General features: G+C 44.6%; 1 protein-coding gene across 2 annotated transcripts in view; it reads left to right on the forward strand.

The window, feature by feature from the left end:
* The window catches only part of LOC146500419 (cyclic AMP receptor-like protein A), a 53,901-nt gene extending 31,290 nt beyond the window's left edge, over window positions 1-22,611 (forward strand). For both annotated transcript variants that reach the window (XM_085134670.1, XM_085134672.1), the window contains 2 exons: window positions 10,538-10,685; window positions 18,914-22,611. In XM_085134670.1, coding sequence (XP_084990796.1) covers window positions 10,538-10,685; window positions 18,914-19,075 — 310 coding nt within the window. In that variant the 3' untranslated portion in view covers window positions 19,076-22,611. The remainder of the gene's footprint in view (window positions 1-10,537; window positions 10,686-18,913) is intronic.
* Window positions 22,612-23,494: the final 883 nt, after the last annotated feature.

Raw genomic sequence — 23,494 nt, forward strand, 5'->3', positions numbered from 1 at the left:
TCACGGGCAGTGATTGGTGTGCAGCTGGAGACGGAGAGCCACACAGCCATTCGTCTCCCATTGAGCAGCAGTGACTCTCCGCTATTCATCCCCATTTAGCGAGACGGCGAGATGGTCTACAGGGCTGTGTGTACTTCACACACACACTCACACATACACACACACACACACACATACATACATAGGGGCCACCTGTATCAAGGCTGGACACACACACACATCAAGGCTGAATTTTCAGTTTTGAAGTAGAAACGTAGTTGTAACATGTATCTCTTTGCATACATGTAAATGAAACCTGCAGAACACACAAACACATTTGCATGACCACAACACATTGCACTGTACTGACCTGACTGTTCTTACATACATGTAGGTCATGTAGACAAGTATCCATATATAGGCATACAGGGTCATTCTGGTGTATATGCACATGAACACATATGCATATGGTATACACATGCAAAACCTAAAGGAGATACTGGATAACCTCCCTCACACTCTGCCGTATGCAAACATAAACACATACACACGCACCCACACATACCCTGTTCCCCCTCCCTCTGCTCTTTCAGGCACGTCTTTAAATATTCATCACTCTGGCTGCTCTGTGAGTGCCGTAAACGCTGCCTCACACTCCAGGGAATAGCTAAAGCCTACTCTATCATCTGCTCTCCCTCTCTCCCTCCTCTCTCTCACAGACACACACACACACGCACCCACCCCTACACACACGGACACACTTCTAGCCACAGCCGTTCACAAGGACGAACTGACTCGCACAAACACTCTGAGGCACAGCCAGTGGCATCACTGGACGCACAGACACATGCAGGTACATGAATCAGGTGCAGGGAAACACGTATGCTTCAATGCACGAAGAGATTTTGTGTGTGTGTGTGTGTGTGTGCGTTTACTGGCTCCCAGCACAGTGCGTTGAGCGGTGTTGTGTTCCAGGAAACAGGATGTCTCTTTGTTTGGGTTTTATTCTGTTGGTGAACGTTAGCCGCTTTAGTCCCTGGGGTCTGTGTATGCCGCTTTGTCTGTTACTGTGTGTGTGTGTGTGTGTGCGCATCCCATGCAGGTGTGCCTGTTTGTGTGTTTCAGGATTATTCCAGAAATTTTGGCAAAAATTAACGTGTTTGGACCAAGCATGTGCGGTTGTCTGTAATGGGAGCATTTACACCCATATTGACCTTATGCTCAAAGTAGACCATCTTCCAGTTTTCAGCTGTAGTGCACACGCATGCGGACACACTAGCACGACACGCATGCAGACACACTAGCACGACGCACATGCAGACCATGGTTTCATCTACGTGTCGTTACACCCAGGAGAAAGAAGATAAAGCGCACCATCCTCTAGCAGATAGTTCCCAAGCAATAGAGCTGAACACATGTTGTCACATGATGTCACTGTACAAAGAAAAGCCTGTCCTGGGTTTTTGCTGCCCTAAAGGCCACCACACATGTATCAAAGAGACGCAAGCAACCAACGGATCAACAGGTCAAGCTTTAATTTAAATGAATTTCAGGCACTGAGTTTAAAAAACCCAGTGTTGAGTGCTTAAAAAAAATCTTCTTTATTGCTTTGTCTATTGAGATTATTGAGAGGAAAAACCACAAAGATTAGAGTTTTTACGTGTGAAGAATCTGGATTCAACAAGTGGATTCTACCATATTTTGAGTCCTTTAAAAGGCTATCATGACTCGAAGCACTGTGAAGAATAATTAGACGAAAATAAACTGTGACAATGTCTAGTTCATTTTTCATCCTCTCTGTTTGAGATTAGTGTTTGTCTTTTTAAATGTTTTAGAAATATAGATATAATAGAAACCTTTGAGCTGGATTTAGTTTTAGGGGCTTAAAATCTAAAACCTTTCTGAAACCTACATGAAAGGCAGTAGAATATCATGTGAGCTTGGCACACATTTAAAAAATTATATATAAATCTCCTTCTTTACTGTCCTAAAGTTGCATTGATTTTGTCCCACCTATAATTTATCTTGGATATCAAATTCAATTTTACAGAATTAGACTTTCTAGTCAAAGAAAAGTTCAGATTCGCAGCAGCGGCACCGCAAGGAGAATAAGAGCCTTGTTTGGGCACTGCGAAGCATGTGATTTGTCTGGAGGGAGGAAAAAAAAAAAGAAGTAAGGCAGTCAGTCATAGAGCGGAGGAAGTGCAATCGGGTTCAGGATGACTTCTCTGTCTGGCTGCCCTCCACTCTGGGGAAGGAGTTCTCGTCCAAGCTGTTTTAAGTGCGTTTCACCCACAGCTCTGAGGATGTTCGGCACAACAATTAGAGGCAGACAAAAAAAAAAGAAAAAGAAAAGGTGAACGCTGATAGAAGGAGGAAATGGAAACGAGGGAAGGAAAGAAGTATAGACTGGCAGGGTGGGATATTGGAGGAGATAGGGAGAGGCAGTAAATGAGGGATTTCGCAGAGAATGCGGAAGGTGAGATAGACGGGTTCAAAGAGTGAGTGACAGCTTGATAGATGGAAGGTCTGAATAAGTGAGCGAGGCTTCGGAGACGCTGCGCGAGTACTAATGATTGACTGCATGCTTACAGGTGGTAGCAGGCTGAGACTTAAGGCTACATGCGCCCGCGAGTGTTAGCGCAGAAGCGTGTCTTCGTGTTTATTGTTGTTGACCATTTGCTCCTGATATTGTGTACACAGCATCATCCCTTTTGTGAGACTTGCTCAACTACGCCGCACACACAAAACCCCGACACGCGCGCACAGCAGCTCAGCCAGGCATCGCCCGCAGCCACACTCTCCTTCTCACCACTGCCTCCCTCATTCATCTTTCATTAGCCTGGCTCACACAGGAGAAACAGCCTACCACCCCCTACCATCCTCCCCCATCCTCCGCACGCCTCCACCAGCCTCTCCATCTCTCCATCTCTCCCTTCTCTCTATCTAACCTCCTTGCAACCCCCCCCCCACCCCCCCCACCCCCACCCGTCTTATCTTGGTTTCTCTCGCACGTAATCTCTTTTGTTTGTCTCACTCATGTCTTGCAATCTGTCTTTTTAGATATCTCTCCTACTCCTCCTCTTCCTCTTTCCCTTCTCTCTCTCTCTCTCTCTCTGCCTCCTTGGCTTCTTTTTTAGTCTTTTTCATTCAGCCTCGCTCCTTCACCCCTTTGCCCGCTTCCCTGCTCCTCCTCCTCCATCGCTCTCGGCCCCTCGTTCCCCTCCACGGCCTCCTCACTCTTCCACGTTTTCACCTCTTTTATCGTCTTCTCCGTTTTCGCTCCCGCTCTCCCTTCTCTCCTTCCTGTGCAGCGCCGTTTCTCTGACACTCGTCTCTGCCCAGCCTCCCCCCGCCTTCCTGTCTCCCTTTCTCTCCCCCTCGCCTGCTCTTTTTCTTCCTTTCATTTTGCTCTCCGTCTCTCCCTCGATGGAGGGGAAAGGCTCTTCGCCTCTAATTGCGGCTGTTCCGTTGCCATGGCGCGTGTTGCTCAGCGCTGCGAGGTGCTGTCTGTGTGTGTGTCTGGGTGTGTGCGCACGCATGTGTGTGCGCCTGCGTGTGTGTGTGTGTGTGTGTGCGTGTTTGTGTGTGGCAGGCAGATGATTGCTTGCTGCCAGCTCTCGTTTCCCGGACGCCGATCGTGTTTCTTTGCGGCAGCAGGAAAAAAAAATGAGACGCCAGAAATAGCCCCCCTTCACACAGACCCACTCACTCTCACCGCTGTGCTGTCAGAGAGACACACATACGCAGGCGGGCGCACACACACAGCCGCTCACACAAACACACACCCACTGCATTTCCTCTCCTTCTGACATTCTCGGCGTATGTGACCCAGGTTAGACTGAATGTAGACACCTATTTTGCACACGCATGGGGAGTGATGTGTGTTTATGTGTATCCACATGTGTCCAACTTCCTCTTCGTGCGTGTCCGTGTGTGTGTCTTTGTGTGTGTGTTTCCTGCGTCTCTTAGGAGGTTGTGTGGGGACTCCTGATTTATTTCACCTTTAATGGGAAGTGAAATGAATGTGACTAGCAGCTGGTCTGGTCCTCGGAGATATCGCGGTAGGCTAACCCAGAAAACAGTTCTGAAATGGTCCCTACTCTGACAAGCACCAGGATACGCCACTCTACGCTCCACTGGCTGCACTGTTGGTTTTATTTTAAGCTTCATTTAGACGTTTAGTCGACACTTTTATCCAGAATTATGGCAGGTAGATTCTTGTTGCCGGTTTATATTCGACCTCTGGCCAACTCAACTTGTGGTTTTCTTTCTGTCACAACTTTTTAAAGGGTTGTTGGAAGGTAAATGGAGACAGATTAATGGCAAATAAACCTTGCAACCTCACGCTGCAAAAGAGGATAAGAGAGGATTATAACCAGATTTGTGGATGAATCTCCATAATCATCTTCTGTGCTTTTCTCCTGCAGTTCTCACTGGGCTTTTAAGGGAAAAAAACAACAGCCTGTTTATGTGCCTGCTTGGTTTTGACAAAGTTTGCTTAACGTAAATCTAAAAGTTTTAGGAGCTGTTTGTAAGACTGCTAAAAAATGAACAAAATGTGCACAAATGACAAGAAAAAATACACTAAAATCTCTTTAATCATCCGTCCATCCTTCCATCCGTTCGCTCATTCATCCATCCGTTTTTCTACTGCTCTGGATTCCAGATCGTGGGGGGTAGCAGTTTAAGCAGAGAAGCCCAGACCTCCTTTTCCCTTCTCCAGCTCATCCGGCGGGAATTAGGTCTTCCTGATAGAACATGCCCGAAACATCTTACCTAGGAGGCATCCAGGACGCGTCTTAGTCAGATATCTGATCTATTTCAGTTAGTTTTGTTTGATGTGGCAAAGTAGTGGGTCCTGCCAAACGACACAATTCACCCTATCACTAAGAGAACGTCCGGCCATCCTTTAGTGGAAACTGATTTCTGCAGCTTGTATTCTCAGTCTCATTCTTTAGGTCACTATCTAGAGCAGGGGTGTCGAACTCCAGGCCTCAAGGGCCAGTGTCCTGCAGGTTTTGGATAACATCCTGGGTCAACACACCTGAATCAAATGATCAGTTCATTACCAGACTTCTGGAGAACTGCAAGGCACGTTGAGGAGGTAATTTAGCAATTTAAATCAGCTGTGTTGGATCAAGGACACATCTAAAACCTGCAGGACACCGGCCCTCGAGGCCTGGAGTTTGACACTCGTGATCTAGAGCTTGTGGTCTTAAAGATGAGGGTGGGAACATAGATTGGCAAGTAAATTGACAGCTTCACTTTCACACTGAGCTCTCTCTTCCCTACAGTACAACATCTCTCTGGTCACTTTTGGTGACCGTTTATTCCCTGTCACATGTTCCCTGTTTTAGTTTTTCTTTGACCTCTTGACTTTTGTTACTCAGCACATCGTACCACTGCTATCGCAGCTGGGTTGAGGTATGACCATGATGGTTTTTACTGCCATAATAATGATATAAAAGTTACCGATCAGACAGAGGGAGATGGTGCAACAGTTTCTGTGAGACTGTGGAAAAAACATCTTCTCTTCCTATATCAATACTGATATGACGGTATGGTTTGAGTGGTGCTACCTATCGTTCAGGAGAATATTAGAAGTCTAACCTCTTGTGAATTGTTTGGAGTTGAGGTGAACCAAGCACTCTTCCCACGCTTAAGCTTACTGTCACACTGTTTACAATATGCCCTAACCCAGCCCGTGGCATCAGGTGATGCTATACTGTCTGCATTTCCCTCAGTATGCAAGTAAAAATAAAAATGCCTGAATGTGGCAAAAGCATATGGGCACAATGGCACAAAGGTATAGAGATCCTCAAAGCTTAGATGGCGACATGTATCCCTTATACCTTTATGCAGGTCAAAAGGTGTCCCCGAGGCCTCGTTCCCTTTGATCCCCCGTCACGTATCCCACCGCACTCTGTAGATATCAGGCTGAGTCTCCCTCCGCTGGTACTGGGATCAAACGCGTTCGCTGCTCGTCCTCTCCTGAATTTAGAAAACCATCATCTGAGATGGCAGGAGCAGCTGGAGGCTCTGCGGGTTACAGCCGCTCTACACTCTGAATGTTCCTTTTAAATTGGCGCACTTCTTTCTGTAAACCTTTTTTACCTTTTTTTTTTAGGAAACAGTCTGGTTTTCAACCAGTGCCGACTGTTTCATTCACTTGTTAAAAAAGAGTTCTGTCAGCGCATAATTTAAGCTTTCACTAATTAATTAATACATTTTGTGAGTAATTATGAATTCTCTGAGCAACTCGATGGTAAAGCAGAGGGGAACCCTCAGGACCATTTAGACTTTCTCAGAAGGATTTGTTGCATTTAGCTTCTTTGGTTTAATAATAATAATTCTGTTCTAATTTGAATTTCAGTCTAATTTTCTATCAGGTTTCCTTCATAAAATGGCATAGATACCATCCTTTCTCAGCCGGCTGTAGGTACCATAGCTGGATCGCTCACTGATTAGGACTTCATAATGGGGCCAAAGACCATAGCTGTGTGTGTGTTTGTTTAGAAAGTGACAGGTACATGAAACAGTCACATTTCCTTAGGCCTTTCCAAATGGCCAGGCCTACCTTGCTTGTAGCATAGATGGAATGAAGGCAGGGCATGACGTCTGTAGCCACTACGACTCTTTCCCCTTTTCCTTTTATTTTGGTGTGTGTGGCTAAGTTCTCTCATAGTTACGGTCCTCCACTGTGGCATGCCAATTTAAAACATATTTGTAATAACAACCATAAACCACGAGGAGACTGAGCTTCTCTGTCATCCCAACTCAAACAGAGTGAGACACTTTACGCAGTTCTCAATTTCTGCAGTTGTATTTGCCCAAAGAAGCTTAAAATCGAATCCATATTGGCAATTAAAGATCATTTGTTCTTGAATCTGGACCTTCAGTATTTGGGTCAGAAAGGTGCGCCACACAGTTACACAAAGACTCGGGATCACTGAATCGTGCATCCCCGTTTACTATAAATGAAAGATTTTGGCAGACATTGGAGTCGGTTCATTTATACTAGAAAAGGGAATTTGGCATCATTAAACTTCATGGTTTCTGTTAAATTAGCAATGAGCAGACAGCAGTCAAATTCTATGGCGTGTAAAGAATTTAAATTAACAAAAAAAAGAGAACTGGACCTTTGTTCAAGCAAAAGATGTTAGTGTATGCAACAGCTGCAAGGAGCCTATGTCGTCATAGCCTCCATACATTTTATGTTGTCAGTGGGGCAGTTTGAACTCTTGTTGGCAGAGCTGGGAGCACATCTGAGGAGGTAGGGAAATCATTTCAGAGAGCCGATTGACCCGCAGCAGCATCTAGCTGTGTGTAAGAGGTAAAATAGTGTTATTTTACTATTTGTGTATCTAATACTGGTGCACATTTTGAGCTACAGCACACTTGTTGCCAAGTGCAGCGGTCTGATTGGTCAGATATGCTTATTTGAATCATAAAAATTAAGCTTGATTTGATATTTGCAAATATTATGGTTACGTGTCCAGTGACTGAAGGCCTTTACTGACGCATTTAAGGATCAGAGTTTGGTTTCACTTAAACGCTGAGATTATTGAGTGTGGTTACATCAGGAAAAAATAATCATTTATGTATTATTGCTCCAAGAGACCACAATTAAAATGATGGATAGCCTCTGTTGCAAGTTTTATCTTTTTCTTTTCATATTTAAGAGTGGCTTGCAGGTTGGGAATTTATCTGTATGAAAATGAAGCAGAAAGCAGATTTAGCAAAACCGTGTCTGCAAATGCACTACAATAAAAAAACATTCACGGTCGTTATTGTAGTATCGGGTTGGAATTTGCTGTAAATAAACACACTGTAATGACACAAAAGTGCAAGTGGCCAGGCTAGGTTAAGTTTAGGAATATAACCTTAAAATATTTTGAAAATGCAGGTTTTTTTAATCAGATCTCGCTTGGGTAACATAAATCAACGCTGTGTTTGTCACGTTGGCGAGAGCAAGGTGGAAGAAAAAGCTGGCTAATTTGGAAGTTATCAGACATTAGAAAAAAAGCATGTACAGCGCCTCGTTTTTATATTTTCATCAAGCAGAAACTCAGGCTCTGCTATTGCTGCTGCTGGTAGTGTAAGAGGCTGCTGTTGACAGCGCACCTGAAGCAGCTGTGTGTACCAAAGGAGCTGCACCAGCTATTAGTTTCATACAGCTGCGACATCCCAACTGGAGCTCCATCTTATCTCCGGAAACAAAATCTTCCCGTCTAAAAATGGGTGGTGTACACAGCCTTTTTCAAGACCGTGATACAGAAGCAGAAGAAGTCTACGTACACAAAAGAACTCAAGCACAAAAATGAGCTCAGTAGCTCTGTTTTTCTGGACATGATGTCCTGACAGACTGGGCAGAAAATTGTGAAATGCAGGTGAAAACTAGCAAAAGACTCACTACTCAGACTCTCTGCCATCTACTACTGAGGCCTGATTTAGACTGAATCGAGCCGACAATTTGGCCCATGTACGTGGCTGACGTCGAAGTGTTTATGCTTGTGCTGGTGGACTTGTGTGTTAATTGCTCCATGGTTTTTGTGGGGGAAAACATTTTTGTTGCTCAAGTTTTCCAATTCCTTTTTCTGATAAACAGAAATTTGCTGATATCCTTATATTGATGCTTATGATTATCACCCCTCACATTGAGGTGACGAATTTCCTGCTGGAGCGTAAATCCCCAGTAAGAAAGAGAGGACTCCTGTATGGGATATATAGTGTTTTTATTTTATTTATGTCTCTAGAAATGTAAGACATTGCATTAACTTTTTAGTCATTTCCAAAAATAATGACAAATATTAAATATAAATCAATTTGCTCCGATTTTAGTTGATTCTCACGGCAAGTAACAGAGTCGCTCCTCTTCCTGGCACCTGGGTGCTTTTCATTGCTTGCTTTGTGCTTAAATGTGTTAAAATGGATTTATCCATTGCCTTTTCAGTGCTTAAACCATCTGTCATCAGATGAAACTCCTCTCAAGGATAACCCTGCCAATGTAAGTTTATGTGTTTCCTATTGGAAATAAATCCTGTTGCAAGCCCTGAACCTACTTTGGACGTCTCCACTGCACAAAGCTTTTTGTTTATTTTTGATCTGGCCTTCAGTGTCCTGTTATTGTAAATAGAAAGTTTCCAGTCTTTTCAGTAGTATTCTCTAAAACATTATCCCCCTCCTGTGCGACTAGAAAGTGACAGTGATGTAATAGCATCACGACATTTAACATTGCTTTTATAAAACACATTTGGTTAGTCACCAGGAGTTATTTTTATTAGCCTGGCTGATGTCACTACAGCCACGAAGACTCGTCATATTCATGTGCAGGGTGCAGTGATGGCTCAGTATTTGTGGTGCTATTGTGAAGTGATTGCTACAGAGAGTGATTTAAAGCACAGCGGTGTTAAAATTCCTAAAGATTTCTCCAATATAATTGTCATTTCAAAAACTAATGAAAAAAAAATCTCTCTGAGTCAGACAGTCACATAGGAATAGGTGACTGGAGAGTCCCACGTAACTCTGTGCAACCACAATACAAGAGTGGCCCACCCTCCCCCAAGACAGAGACGACTTTGGCGACCCTGAGGTCAACCACTGTGGCCACTTAGTTCGTGCTGCACACCAAACCCAAGAACACAACACATGCAGAAAATGCCATGAGCCGCGCGGCGGTTTGATTCTCACGCTAATAGATCAATAAAAGACATTAGTGGCGGGCTAGCCCAGCGAGCAGTGCTAATACAAGGTTAATCCAGGGTTAATGGCTGAGCAGCATCGTTCTCAGAGGCAGCCATTAGTTCTCAGCCGCACCATACAATATCAGGTTTTTCTCCTAGTCGTGCCCCAGGTTTCCAGGCGCGGGGAAGGAAATTGAAAAGAAAGGAATAGCGGCTCACTCTCACGAGTCAAGATGAAAATGAGATATCCAGATAGATGAAACTGAATGCAAAGAAATGGGGGCGATATCTGAGTGAGGCCGAGCAGCGTGCGGGGGAAACGTGTGCGGAATGAAAAAGAAGGGAAAGATGGGACGGCGAAATTGTGGTCAGGAGAAGTAGGAAACTGAGATGAGAGAAAGGAGGTGAGAAGGAGAGGAAGGGAGTTGAGCGCTACACATCTCCCTGTCCTTGTAAAGTGCTGCGTGCTGTCGAAGCGGCAGCCAAGAATGTGTCAGCCCAGCCGTCTCACGCTGCCTAATGGGCTCTTAAACGCTGATATAAAGCTCACTCGCTCTTTCGCCCTCCCCTTTTCCTCTCTCTCTCCTTTTTCTGCCTCTGCCACTCACTCTCATTACTTCTCGTTCTCACCCTGTCCCTCACTCTGTCACTCACTTGTCCTCTGCCTCTCTTTCCCTCTCTTTCTGCTGCTCTATCAACCTCTCGCTCTCTGCCGTTCCTCTTTCCGCCGTTGCCGTCTTCTCCCTCTGATTTCTCCCTGAATTACTCCATCGTCACGTCTAAAGCTCTGCTCCTAGTTGTCTCTGTATTTACAACTTTTTTACGGGAGAACTTAAAACTTCTCTGTCTTCTCTTTTTTTCTCCTCCTCCAGGCTCCATAACGCCTTCTACCCTAAGGCACCGTCCTTCTCCCTCACACTTCTGCACGTCCTGTCGGCACCACTCCACGGCTTGGCCAATGCCTTTGTGTTTGGCCTGGATAGGGATTGGTGGAGCCTCCTGAGCCCAACTGGCATGCAGGTAAACTTCACACACACCTGTGAGAACCGCGTCGTTATTTAAATCTGGAGGATATTTATACACAGTGGTTACGCTTGAATAGACACTCAGTCATCTTTCATGTGATTGCATACAGTAGTCTGTTCAAAGACTTGCACTGATGCGAATCAACCCTAGGTGACAAAAAATAAAGGTAAATACATGTCCGTGTCATTTGAAAATATTTAACCCAACATGCGAGGAACCAATCAGGCTGTTGCACTAACACGAGCTCTCAATCGAGGCTTATACTGGTTGAAACTGTACATTTGGTTAAATGCTTACAGTTCAGCGCTAAGTATGCAAACATGGTCATAATGTGTGCATTTACATGGACAGAGTATCCCAGGTTACCTAAGCTTATCCTGGTTTTAACCATATTCAGGATATGACACTTATATACATTTGATTAGGCATGCAAATAGTTCCTCACAGTTCATCTTCATAGCTACTAAACTTAAGCCCAGGTGGCTTTGACCTGACTTGTTTCACTCTACATGTTGAGAAACAGGCATTCTGCAAACTGTCTTCTGTAGACTTGAATGTCTTGCTCCCACCATTATTTGTGTTTCTATGAGGTAACTTGGCTGGAGCATTCGGACACCTGGATGTGCTGTATAAGGGTACTTCAACATGTTCAGAAGCATATCCAGGTTTCTTAACACCTAGAACAAAGGCCCATTCAAGTGTCAGAAATAAAGACACAAAGACAAAAACAGAGTACTTCTAAAAGATTGTCATAACCAGGATACGCAGGTCCATATAGACGCACTCAGCAACCATCCAATATGCAGCTGGTTAGCAGGTATAATACAGTTTAACTGTAAAGTAATAGACACGTGAATTAAATGGGCAAATTTAAATCTGTGGTTACAGATTAAAAGTCTGGGATCACCAAAGTTTTCCAATACATTTTAGTCGTAAGAAAAAAACATCAGCTTTGCTGTGACATTGAGCAAAAATGATCGCTGGGATTACTCATTTGAATTATGTGAATTTCAGATTGACCATCATTGTTATTCCTGCTGTTAGCGTGGTTTAAAATCCATTCCTTCAGCAGATCTATTCAGTCTGCAATGTCACAGATTCCACGTCTGAAAGGAGCTTTATAAAGCTCTGAATGCCATCTGTCCTCTGCAGTGTACCTTTGCTTACTCCTTTCAGGGACTCAGGTGGCTGAAGCCCATCCCAGCAAAGACATACGTATTGAAGGCCATCGAAATGAGTGGCTGAATTTTCGGTTTATACCAGTGTTGAAATGCTTACGTAAAGGAAGATGTTTAAGTTTAATGATGTGCTAATTCTACAAAAAGTCATTTTACTTTTTTTTTCCTTCTTTTTTTGCAACATCATCTTAGCCCTCTTCCCAGTGAGAAATAATTGCTTCAGGATTTGTAATTAGGCCATTTAACTTCCCACACTGACTGTTACCATCTGTTACAGGTGTTCACACGCCACCTGTACGGAAAATACTTGTTGGGTTTTGGTACAAACCCCCCCCCCTCTTTTTTTTTAAAGTGTAAAATAGCAAATCAAATTCTGTACTGTGTCATCCTCAAATTCAGGGCTTAGGAACATGTAATGAAGACAAGCTTTTCCAAAAAAATTACGTGTATATATTATATTTAATTTCTCTCTCTTTTTTAAAATTTAAACCACAAACCTGCGTTGTTGCATTTCAATAAACACCACAATCAATAGGGTTCTCCACAGATTTGTCTCAATCTGCAAACATTGACTGTATCTGCTGATACGAGCCAGAGCAGATATTGAACCGCAAACACAGAAAATTCTTTGTGGTGTTAGCTCACGTGTACACAAACGCGCGCGCGCGCACGCACGCACACACACACACACATATTGTCACCTAGTCAGTACCACCAACCACGCTGATAACGGGTCGTGAGCGCAGTGTGGAAGACTGGAATGTGCGGTGTGACCTTCAGCCCAAATGTCAATGTTGCACTGTGGTGAGCGGGGAGAGAGAGACAGAGAAGTGAAACGGAATCTCAATGTGTTCGTAAATCACAGAGAAAACGCTGTTTGCGCGTCTCACGGAGAACGAGAGAGAAGGTGAGAAAGAAGATGACAGAGCGAGAGCGAGTGAAAGAGAGAGAGAGAAGGAGAGAGAGAGAGAGGCGGCGTGTGTTCGTGCGCTATCGTGACTAACAGCCGGTTGTTATTCATCTTGGCATGCGGCTCCCAGCAGCCCCCACACATCAGGTGTGAGATTGGCGGGGAAGAGAAGGGGGCGCGGGGGAGAGGTTTGGGAGAGAAGGAGGTGGGGGTGGTGGTGGTGGTGTGGAGGGTTTTGCAACAGCGTCAAAACATTCCTCTCTCAAAGCGACGAATCTGCGCTTTCAACCCTACCCCCCCCACCCCCACCCCGGCCCTCCTAACCCTGTCTCCTCGTGCTCACTCACCAGCGCTCTCTCCCTCTCTGCCTCTGTTGCTGCTTGCCTGCAGTACATTTGCATGATTTAAAGGGTAGGCTCCTTTTTTCCTTCTCCCTAGGCTGTCTTCACTCTGCTCTCTCGTGCCATACGTACTTTGGAAAAGTTGTTGGTGGCTGTTGCTTTGGGTAGGCGGAGAAAATCAGTTTAATTAAAGGTGACCTGTTATGCTCGTTCCCACTTTCATGTTTTTATTCCTGGACTCTGCGATAGTAGTCTTGCGTGATTTACAGCTCATAACGATCCATCATTATTCCGATTCGCTGCTCCTCATAAACAGAGGCTTTAAAAAGCAGGTGGATGGGACCTTTGTGCTCACAGGCACTGTGAGCTGTGTGCCTGTGTGCCTGAGATGACTACATTAGGGACAGCCGCTCTCTTTGACGTCATACAGTACCAGGAGCAAAAATGAAAAACAACACTGTCAGGGTGCCCGTGCTGACCTCTGTCAACCGTCGAAAGCAGCATAAATGGGAACTCGAGCAGTAGAACCGCACCACAGATAAATGGTAGAAGGTGGTCTCTTCTGATAAATCACATTTTCTTTTACATCACGTGGATGGCCAGGTGTGTGTACATCGCTTATCTGGGAAACACCTGGCACCAAGATGTGGGATAGGAAGAAGGCAAGCCAGCGGAGGCAGTGTGATGCTTTGGGCAATGTTCTGCTGGAAAACTTGGGTTGTGCCATCCATGTGGATATTACTTTTGATGCTATGATTATTACCACCTACCCTAAGCACTGTTTCCCTGATGGCTCTGGCCTCTCTCAGCAGGATAATGCTTCCTGCCACCAAGCAAAAATGATTCAGGAAGGGTTTGAGGAGCACAAGTTTGAGGTGTTGACTTGCCCTCAAAATTCCTGATTGCAATCCAATCAAACATCTGTGGGATGTGCTTGACAAACAAGTCTGATCCATGGAGGCCCCACCTCCCAGCCTACAGGACTTGAAAGATCTGTTGCTAACATCTTGGCACCAGATACCACAGCTCACCTTCAGGCCACTAGTGGACTCCATGCGTCGACTGTAATGTAATGCATTTGCTGTATCTGTATCTGCACCTGTAGTTTGGGTAGAGACCTCTTAAAATGTTAGTTCGCCCACAGTTTTTAATCTAACTCCACCCCCACGTATTAAAAAAAAATGAGGAAAAAGTGTGAGAAAGGGCGAGGAGAGGGCTGCCCACTCTCTTTTCCAGTCCAGAGAAAATGGAAAGAGACACATGTCTGCCACAGAGGGTTTATATGAGGTGAAGAAATCCGTAATCACCTGAAACAGACATTAATGTGGTGGAAGGCCATGCTGGTCCTGACCATCCTGGTCTCGTGCTGCATCAGTTCAAGCCTTTGGCTCCAGCGCGGATACTGCTTAAAGCTTCTGTGTGTCTTTGTCTCTCACTAAAAAGGGGGCATCTTGCCACCTTTATTGCTGAGCTATGTGAGGGTCTGGTGATGCTTTCGCAGCCCTCAAAAGGTCCAAACCACTGCACCAAAACTGAAAAACCCTAAGTAGAAGCGTTTGCAGGAAATGGCAGACATTCATGTAAATGAGTTTCCATCATTCAAGTATGAGACACTAAGGGGTGGGAGGGGTTCTCCCACAGCTGATTTGAGCTGATCTGAGACATGTTGATGAGCCCTAAACTGTCTGACCTGTGGCAGTCTGGCTTTGCAAGGTTTAAAACAGTAGATTGCTTATTGAGCCATTTTCAGACAGTGACATTCAGGTTTTTATTATTTGCAAAGAAATGCCATTACCACCAGCACTGACATGTTTCATCCCAGTAATAGTGACAGTAATATCATTAAGTTTATAGCTCAATAAACTCAACATTTAAGTGCGGAGTACCTTTTTAATATCCAATATGTTCAGTCATTCAAACATGCCTGGTACTGTGCCATTGGTATTTTTTAAACCTTGATACTGGACTCCAAGATTTTGAATTGTTCTCAGTTTATTAGGTTCCCTTTTGGCTTATGCAGCACATAGCAAAAAGGCATTATTATTGCTTTCTGTGGCCCTGCCAGTTTTGTTCTGCTCAGTGCATAGATAGCACATTAGGATGAGACATTGCAGATAAAAGCACTTTTGTGAGTTCTAAGAAAGGCTCACGCATTTTATAGGGTATGGCAAAAATGTGCCATTTATTTGTTTCAGTGCTTGCAAATGGCCACTGGAGCAAATTGGCAGCAACGCTGAGTTTGGGCACCACATTTAGATCCCTCAAAACATCCACAATTTGTTCCACTCTCACTATGAAAAGTAGCTGCTTTGATTTGAATGGTGACGTGTGAAAGATCGTGATGCAGAGTTTGCTAAAAATAACTAATTTACATGTTTTTTAAAAAACCTTACAAAATAAATGATCTTGGCAGCCACTCGAGCAGCTCCCATGTCAACTAAAAATAAAACTGCAGGATGGAAATGAGATTAAATTTAATGGCATTTCAGGCTGATTATTAGGCTAGCATGCATGATTGTGAATACCACTGGGTTTCCCTGAGTCTAGACTTGCAGTGGACATGGGTCCTCGTCACTAGAGACATAAAAGCACAGCACACTCTGACTGCACGATGTCTATCGGCCAGCTTCAGTTGAGAGATTGAGCAAAAACACAGGAAGCGCGGTGGCTTTCAGTACACTGTTTACTTTGAGCCATAGAAATTGTAGCTGTTAAATTTTTCAAATAGCCTTTGCTGCATACACCCACACATTTTCACTGCCATTCATTTTTTTCCCCTAAATTTAGTTAGACACTGACCTTTAAGGTGAGTAAGCCTACCTGCCAGTTATGTTTCGTACTGCAGTGCAGAGAATTACAAAGTTAAGTAAAAGACTCGGCACACACCCGATTAAAACTCAAATCATGACACCAAAAAACAAAAAAAGAAATCAGACCAGGTCGTGATTTTAGCGGATATTTCCATTCCTCCTCGCTTCCTCTTGAAGCTAAATTTAAGCGTGAGGAGAGTCGGTCTAACTAAAACTAAAACTAACACACTTTCACTGAGAGGCCTCTTCTGGTTACAGATCTGATTCATGCATTCACACAACCAGGTTATTACTGTGAACAGAAGCGCATTTATTTATTTATTTTAAACCCATTTTCTTCCATTAACCTGCTTCTTTGTCATGGCATCTCTTTCTTTATCTAGTCCTCGGTTTCCCCCACCCTCCTCCTCTTTCGCGGCAGTGAAGCCGCTCTTCTGTTTCTCCCTCTCTCTGCCCATCTCTGCCTCGGCGTACTCTTCTGCTGTCTCCTCTGTTCCCAGTACCCTGTTACAGCATCTCTGGCATTTATCTATCTTACATTATTTTTGCTGCTCTCCAGCATCTCCCTCCCACCTGTGTACTCTCCGTCTCGTTCCCTCTTCCTCTCGCTCCTACCCTGATATTGATCTGCATTCTAGCCATACAGCTGAACCACCCGTGGCTCTGCAATGAGCTCACATCTCACTTCTCCTTCTCTGTGTTTATGAGTGTGCACGCAGGAAAGGAAGCTCTTCCAAAGCCCTACATGTCTCGGTATCGTGGCAATCTTAATGCAAAGCAGGCTGATTTTAAAGCACGATTGTTTTGGGGGTTTTGGTTTTGTTTTTTTTAGTGGAAACACCGCGTGCCCACATGAGCATGGCCCCCTTTTGTCCACCAATAACAGAAACTGCGCATCACAGCTGTCGTGTGTTAAGGAGAGGCAGACAAAGCCTTGTTACGCTGCTGAGGCTCAGCTGGTTAAACCTCTGTTCAGTCCTCCCCCTTGCTCTCTTATAGTGTATGTGTACTGTATTCCCTTCTGGCAGGGCTGCCAGTGAAACCCCAGCAAAATATATATATATAAATAAATGAATAAATCTAAACTGCAGCAGCACATCTGAGGTTCAACCAGCCAAAGACGGCATATGTCACTCTGCGTTTCTTTACTCTTTTCTGGGTATTTCAGCAGAGTAGCCATCAGCACATCTCCCACTTACATGAATAATCCCATGCAGGTTTGTGAGCAGTCCTATTCATATGATCTGCAATGGAACAAGAGCTAGTCTTGGTAGCAATGTGGATTTTAAAATCCCAGTCTAAACTGGTCTAAACACCCTTCATCTTTCCATCCTACTGTAGCTCACATTGTCCTTCTGCAATGAAAAACCTGTGAACTGTGAGCTACTCTGGCTTGGCTCGGTAACAGTACTTTAAACAAAACATCTGCCAGTTGAATAAATGTAAATATAAAACAGCCAAACATCTGATTCGGTTTGCATAATCACACCATTCAAAAAGCATAAAAACAGTTGCTGTGCGTTAATCACATTCCCGTTTCACAGTCACTAGCTCATCTGACAGAACCAAAGTCAGTGGAACCCAGAGACGAGATTTGTGCTGTGAATTTTGTAATGTTTGCGAGATTGAAAGGGGACAAAAGTCCCCCCCCCCCTCACCCAAACAAGCTTATGTAATTGTTCACTCTTGAGTTCCATAGGTAATTTTCTTTGTTAGATCGAAAACAGCCCCACACTGAGGGGATTTTCAAGTACCAGTGACGCAATTAAATGCAATCAAGGAAGGGAAGGGTGGTTTGACTGCATTATGAATGATTTCCAGGGCTTAGCAGAAGCCAAAACACAAGACAAGGTGTTTTGGCAGCTTAAAAGTTAAAATATGGACCGTTATTCCCACTTTCATTTGGAATGGTGACTGAGATAAACAGGAAAATTCCAGATTTCCAGATCCAGTGTAATCTACTAAACATTTTCTTGGTTTCAGTATTGTTGGCTAGGGCACTGTGCATCGATACCCCTGCTCACACGTACAAACTCAAATGAGCAGAATCTCATTTGCCTCTCATGAGCCTGACGTTTGTGAGCGCGTGCATATCATTTACATGCTCAGGCTTGACTGGACAGTTAGGCTATTTTCTCCCGCTACTCGCACACATCAAAGCAGTTCATGCTTAAGTGATGTAGGGCTGCACACTTTCTTCTTCAGATTTAGACGCTCGTTAAAGTTTTATTGCACTGCCGTTGATTTTTTTCTTTCTTTCTCATATTGTTTGAAGTACGCTGCTTTCATGGAATTTACAAAAGGTGGAATCTAGTGTTGTGCAGGATGACCAAAGATTCTAGCAGAGCCACAGTATTAGTCTTAAAATTAACTCTGCATAAGTGGGCCTTTACAGCGGCTCGTACTTCTCACACTAGTATATAGAATTTTAAGCATTTTAATGTCACCATAACAAAAGTTTTACTGTTGCATCCCGAGGCAGAACATTCAATGCTTAACGACCTCAGTTGTTCCTCATGCCATCCTATTCCAGCACACACTGCATTGAAAAGGCGGGATTTTGTTGGTCACACCACAGCGACCTTCACTTCCCACTCAGTCTGCTCAGCAAATCTCCCTCCGTGCAGTCTCGTCTCTTAGCCAAAATGAAATTGAAGTTGAATGGCCAATGCTTTGACACATTAAAGATTGTAACATGGATGCTTTAAAAAATAGCAGACGGGGTTAAAGCGGTCCAGAGGTGCATGAGAAAATGAACTTGAAGGGGATTATTGGTTCTTATGGCCGGCGACCCACAGCTTCACGATGACACCTTGGATATGCAAATCTGGGGTTTAATATTTTCATTTTTATCTACCTGGGGCACTGTTTTTAATTTAATGGCCAAAAACATTTGAGTCTTGAGCTTTAGTGTGAACATCCTTTCTACACCAGTACAATTGGTGTGTACTGATTCCAAACTGTATGTGTGTCTGTTTTCTAGCTGGCTCTGCAGTCACGGCTCTGTGACAGAACACGGATTGGAGAGTACTACCCCGGGGCGGTGCGCTACACGCAGGCTGACCTGGCCGACCTCAGCGATGACGATGACACCAATGTGCTCTTCTACTCTCCTGACATGACCCTGAAAGACCGAGGGCCCTGAGAGAGCGGGAGGGAGGGAGAGCGAGGGAGACAAAAGCGATGGAGGGAAGGAACACGAAGGAGGGTCAGAGCCAGAGAGAAACGCAGCAGATTAGAAACTGAGAGGGAGGAAAAAGAGGTAGGGAGGGAATGGAAGGGAAGATTGTGGGGGACAGTCAGGCAGATAGGAGCCGGAGATGAGCTGTCAGGTTCCATTATTAATCCCCATCCTTTACTATTTAATATCCTAAAGACACACACACCACACATACTGAACAGAGCTCCAGCTCAGCGCATTACTACAAGAGAAGGGGAAGGACTAGGACGCTGTAAAGATCCTCTCGATGTTAAACGCATCTGCTTCTTCCCAAAAAGGCCTTGAAACGATTTCCCTCTCTGCATCGTATTCTGTACGTCTGCAGTATTTCGGCATGCCAGAACAATAAAATGGAGAAAAAAGAACCCATAAGGACCGCTGAAAGGCAATCATAACAAGGTGTTCCTTTAGCATTCTCTTTTCACGTCTCTGCAGGAGATTAGTTGAAAAGGAGGCCTTTAAGATGTATCCCGTGTGTCTGACGTGAAAGCATCTGCATCTACCCTGAGATTGATCCTGCTACTGAACAATTTTCTTGCCAACAGGGGGGATGTGGGTGCGGAGTTGAACTACAGAAGTGGGAGGGGTTATAAACAGTCAAGATGCCTCAACAGGGCAACTAAATCCCAAAGCACCCATGTCACCTTCCTCACAATATTTGTTTTCTGCCTGTTTTTGTTATTGTTGATGCAACTGCTGCACATGTATTCATTTCTGGAAGGTTATTTTGTATTTTTTTTTTTAATGAAAAATACTATACTTGTTTGTTATACACTATTTATAACAGATCAATGTATTGTACATATTTAACTGTACACTCTATTTTTGTACTTTGCCTTGGACCAGGATGAGATGAAACTTCTTTCTTTCTTGGTCCAGATCTGCTGCTCAGCGGTGTCAGTCAAGCAGAGCCGAATTCAACACGCACAGCCTTATGAACAACTACAGAGAGATGCTTTTAGTCAAATAAATCCCCTCGTAGAAACACACACGGATACTTTTTTATTATTATTATTTTTGTTTTGTTTCTTTAAGGTGCCTCTGCCAGCCTATTTTGAAGTAAGGAACAGTGTCGCTGATTGTCAGGCTAATAGCGTGAACCACCTGCTATGCTCTACCACAGCCCATTTGGTTTTTTCTGGTTTCAAGCCTTCATGACAGTCGGATCTCTCCCAGCCGTCAGCTCCGTCTTTGCCAAACTGAACTATGAAAACCAACTCTTGACCTTTTTGTTTTAAATCTTTTTTGCTGAGTGTCAGCCACACCTGGGTGAAACTTTGGTTTGCAGTTCACAATCACACCACTGTATCACCCACACTGCCCCCCCCCCCTTCCTTGGCACTGTTGCTCGCTTGATTCGGCTGCACACTCCATCAAATAAATGAGCAGGAGAGACATTTCATAACAAAGCTGAGACTAGGCCTGTTTATTTCATTTTCACATTGATGCCATTCCTCATTCCCACTTGCCTGCCTGCAAAGTGTTTGTCTGGTTACGTGTGTATGTACATTCAGACATGTTTTAGGCGGGGCCTGCTTAAATAATGGATATTAATTATTGGTCGGACTCTACCGGACCCTGCCCATCTCCAAACGTTATTAACTGGATTTTGATTAATGGATCATGGGCAACGTGTCCTCCGGAAAACCAGATCTTTTTCCTCCACGTGCATAGACAACACAGCTTGCCCACAAACGTGTGAACACATCGAGCCCTGCGCCCCCACTTCATATAAAGATCCCGTGAAATAAGCGAATCTCCCTGTCACGCAAGAAGAATTATTATTCCCCCCTCATATCGTCGCATGCGCCGTAATTGGATACAATTTAACACCCGCGGCCCACGGGCATGTCAGCAGGCGCACTGCCTACTATTAGCTCGCCTCGCCTCGCCACCCTATCATTTGTCAGATCAGTGTTTGTGTGCTCCTGGTGCCTTTGTGTGTGTGCGTATGTGTGTGTGTGTGCGTGCGTGTGGCTCGAGAAACCGGAGCCATTGTTGGAGTCCGGCCATGACCTAGCTGTGACGCACAGAAACAGAGAGGAGAGGAGAAGTGGAGAGAGCGGGGAGAGGCGACAGCGCAGCAGCAGACGCTGAAAAACAAGCTGGAGCTCTGTCACCTCTGAGCCAAAGGGAGGCAGGCAGGCAGTCCTGATGGGTGTTTGTGGCTGCTCTGCTCTGCTTCCACAGGGAGCCCTGTCTGCTGTTTTTTTTGTTTTTTGTTTTTTTGTTGTTGTTTCTTTAGAGCCCCGGCAGTATTTACAGGCATTATTGGGGGAGGGTATAACCTCCTAATACCAGCTCACCGGCTGCTTACAGTAAAAAAAAAAAAAAAAAGGGCTGGAGAAGGTTAATGAGGAGATTACAGCATGACTGATCTAAATAATTGAGTGGAAGTTGTTGCAAATGTAGAGAAACCTGTAAACTGGGCTCCTTTTTCCCTATGCCTCTCAATTTGTGGTCATTTGGATTATAAAGTGGCCCAGTGCAAGACCCCTACCCCCTTCTTCTTATTATTAACCTTTTGCCCAGGTGGTCAACCAACAGGTTAATGTGGCCATTTTTTGTGGTCATAAAAACAATACCAAATGCTATAAAAGTTGACTGCAGTGTACAAAAATCTTAAAACTGTCTTTCACGCATGGTCATCAAATCTGGCAACACCAGAGTAGCAGCTGCAAAAGTTTCTTACTCTGCTGTAAGAGTAAGAAACTACTCGGTTTTTGATATCTGTATAGGGGCACAAAAGATGGATTTTAGCCTAGTCTCTTTTTTTAAGGTGCTGGTACTGGTGTTGTTGTCGAGGGCTTAAATATCTAGAAGAAGAGTGTGCAAAATCCTCAGGTCCTCTTAACGCTGACCTTGGGTCTGTGATCATTTGCTCAGAGCAGATCTGATCAAACTGTAAGTACAGAACAAATATCACCAAATACCAAAATTCTATTTTTGGGGAGCGCAGCTTTATTAAGATATCGAAATGTGAAAATGCTCTAAGTGTATGTTCCACGTGGTTTTTCCAGGCGTCACTAAAAACGAGACGGATTTGCCCAATCACAGTGCAGTTTGGAACAAAATGATTCAGTGTCAACACAAATGTGAATCTACTTATGTGACAGATACCATCAGGTTCCATTTAGAGTATGAACCAGGATTTCGTAAAAGCTGAAATGATCAATTTCCGCCAGATGCTTCGACTTAGCCGGGTGTTATTTTGACTGCTGGCACGGATCATTAACGCACAGTGTCCTTTGGCTTCTGTGCGTAAAGCGCTGAGATGGTCGCTCGTTCCCAACTCATATTTAACGCACAGGGCTACCAGTTTGAAGGGGCGGGTTTTACACGGAACCACGATCCTTGCCTTAATCTAACCAAGTAGTTTTTAGCGCTAAAACCAATCAGGAAAAAAAGCGTTAAAAACGGGACGCGAGCCTTGGTCTGCAGGAGGACAGGCCTGCCACTAATCTCTCTGCCATTGCAGTCACGACTGCTGCGTCGAGATGTCGAAGGTCACCTTCTGCGTAACGGCTTTGACAAAATCGCGTCATATTACGAGAAGGCACTGAGGTACCTACGAAGTTCTAGCCACAGACCAAATTAATACATTGAGAGAATTTTGAAAACAAACAAAAAAGTTGCATCCACTCGGAATTCAGTATAATGTACAAGAAAATAGTCCAAACGCCCCTCACCATCACGCATAGCCCCAAATCCTTATATCTAATATTTGTGTTGCCTCCCCAACGCAAACACACAAAGCCAGAAGCAGCTTTGCTTCTTTTCTGTCGATCAGTTAATCGACCAGGCGTCATTGTTCCAGCCCTATAATCTAAACATCGCATGCAGTCTTTCCTGGTGCTGCCAACAGGCTGCACGATCCTTTCAGGTTTTTCATTTTAACCTCTGAGGATTTGGTCCAAAAATATCAGTATAAGCTGTGCAGAAAACCTGCCTGTGTGTGACTCGAATAATCCCCTGAAATTCGAGAAACACCACCAATGACGTGACCTCGGTGGCCGCGATCTTTCCTATTTATAGCTGTCGCTTGCGAATCGTCTGTTTAACGTCCCTATCTCCCAGCTTGTCGACCGCAGGCCCGCTACTGCTGCTGCCTGAGCACAGTGCAGCAGCGAGCGGCGCTTTAAGCGCTGCGATCCGGCCCCGAAAGAGTTAAATTAATCTCTTTCTCTACCCTCGCTCTCTCTCAACACACACACAGGCTGCCACCGCCCCAGATAACAGAGGGGCGCCTCTCCCCAGCCAGCCAGCCTCCGCTAATCGCAGTGGCAGGAGGGGGGAGTGGAGTGCCGGCGGCCTCTCACAGCGCTGGGCTTTTTATTGACGCTG

The sequence above is a fragment of the Neolamprologus multifasciatus genome, chromosome 16, assembly GCF_963576455.1.
Source record: "Neolamprologus multifasciatus chromosome 16, fNeoMul1.2, whole genome shotgun sequence".
Taxonomy (NCBI): domain Eukaryota; kingdom Metazoa; phylum Chordata; class Actinopteri; order Cichliformes; family Cichlidae; genus Neolamprologus; species Neolamprologus multifasciatus.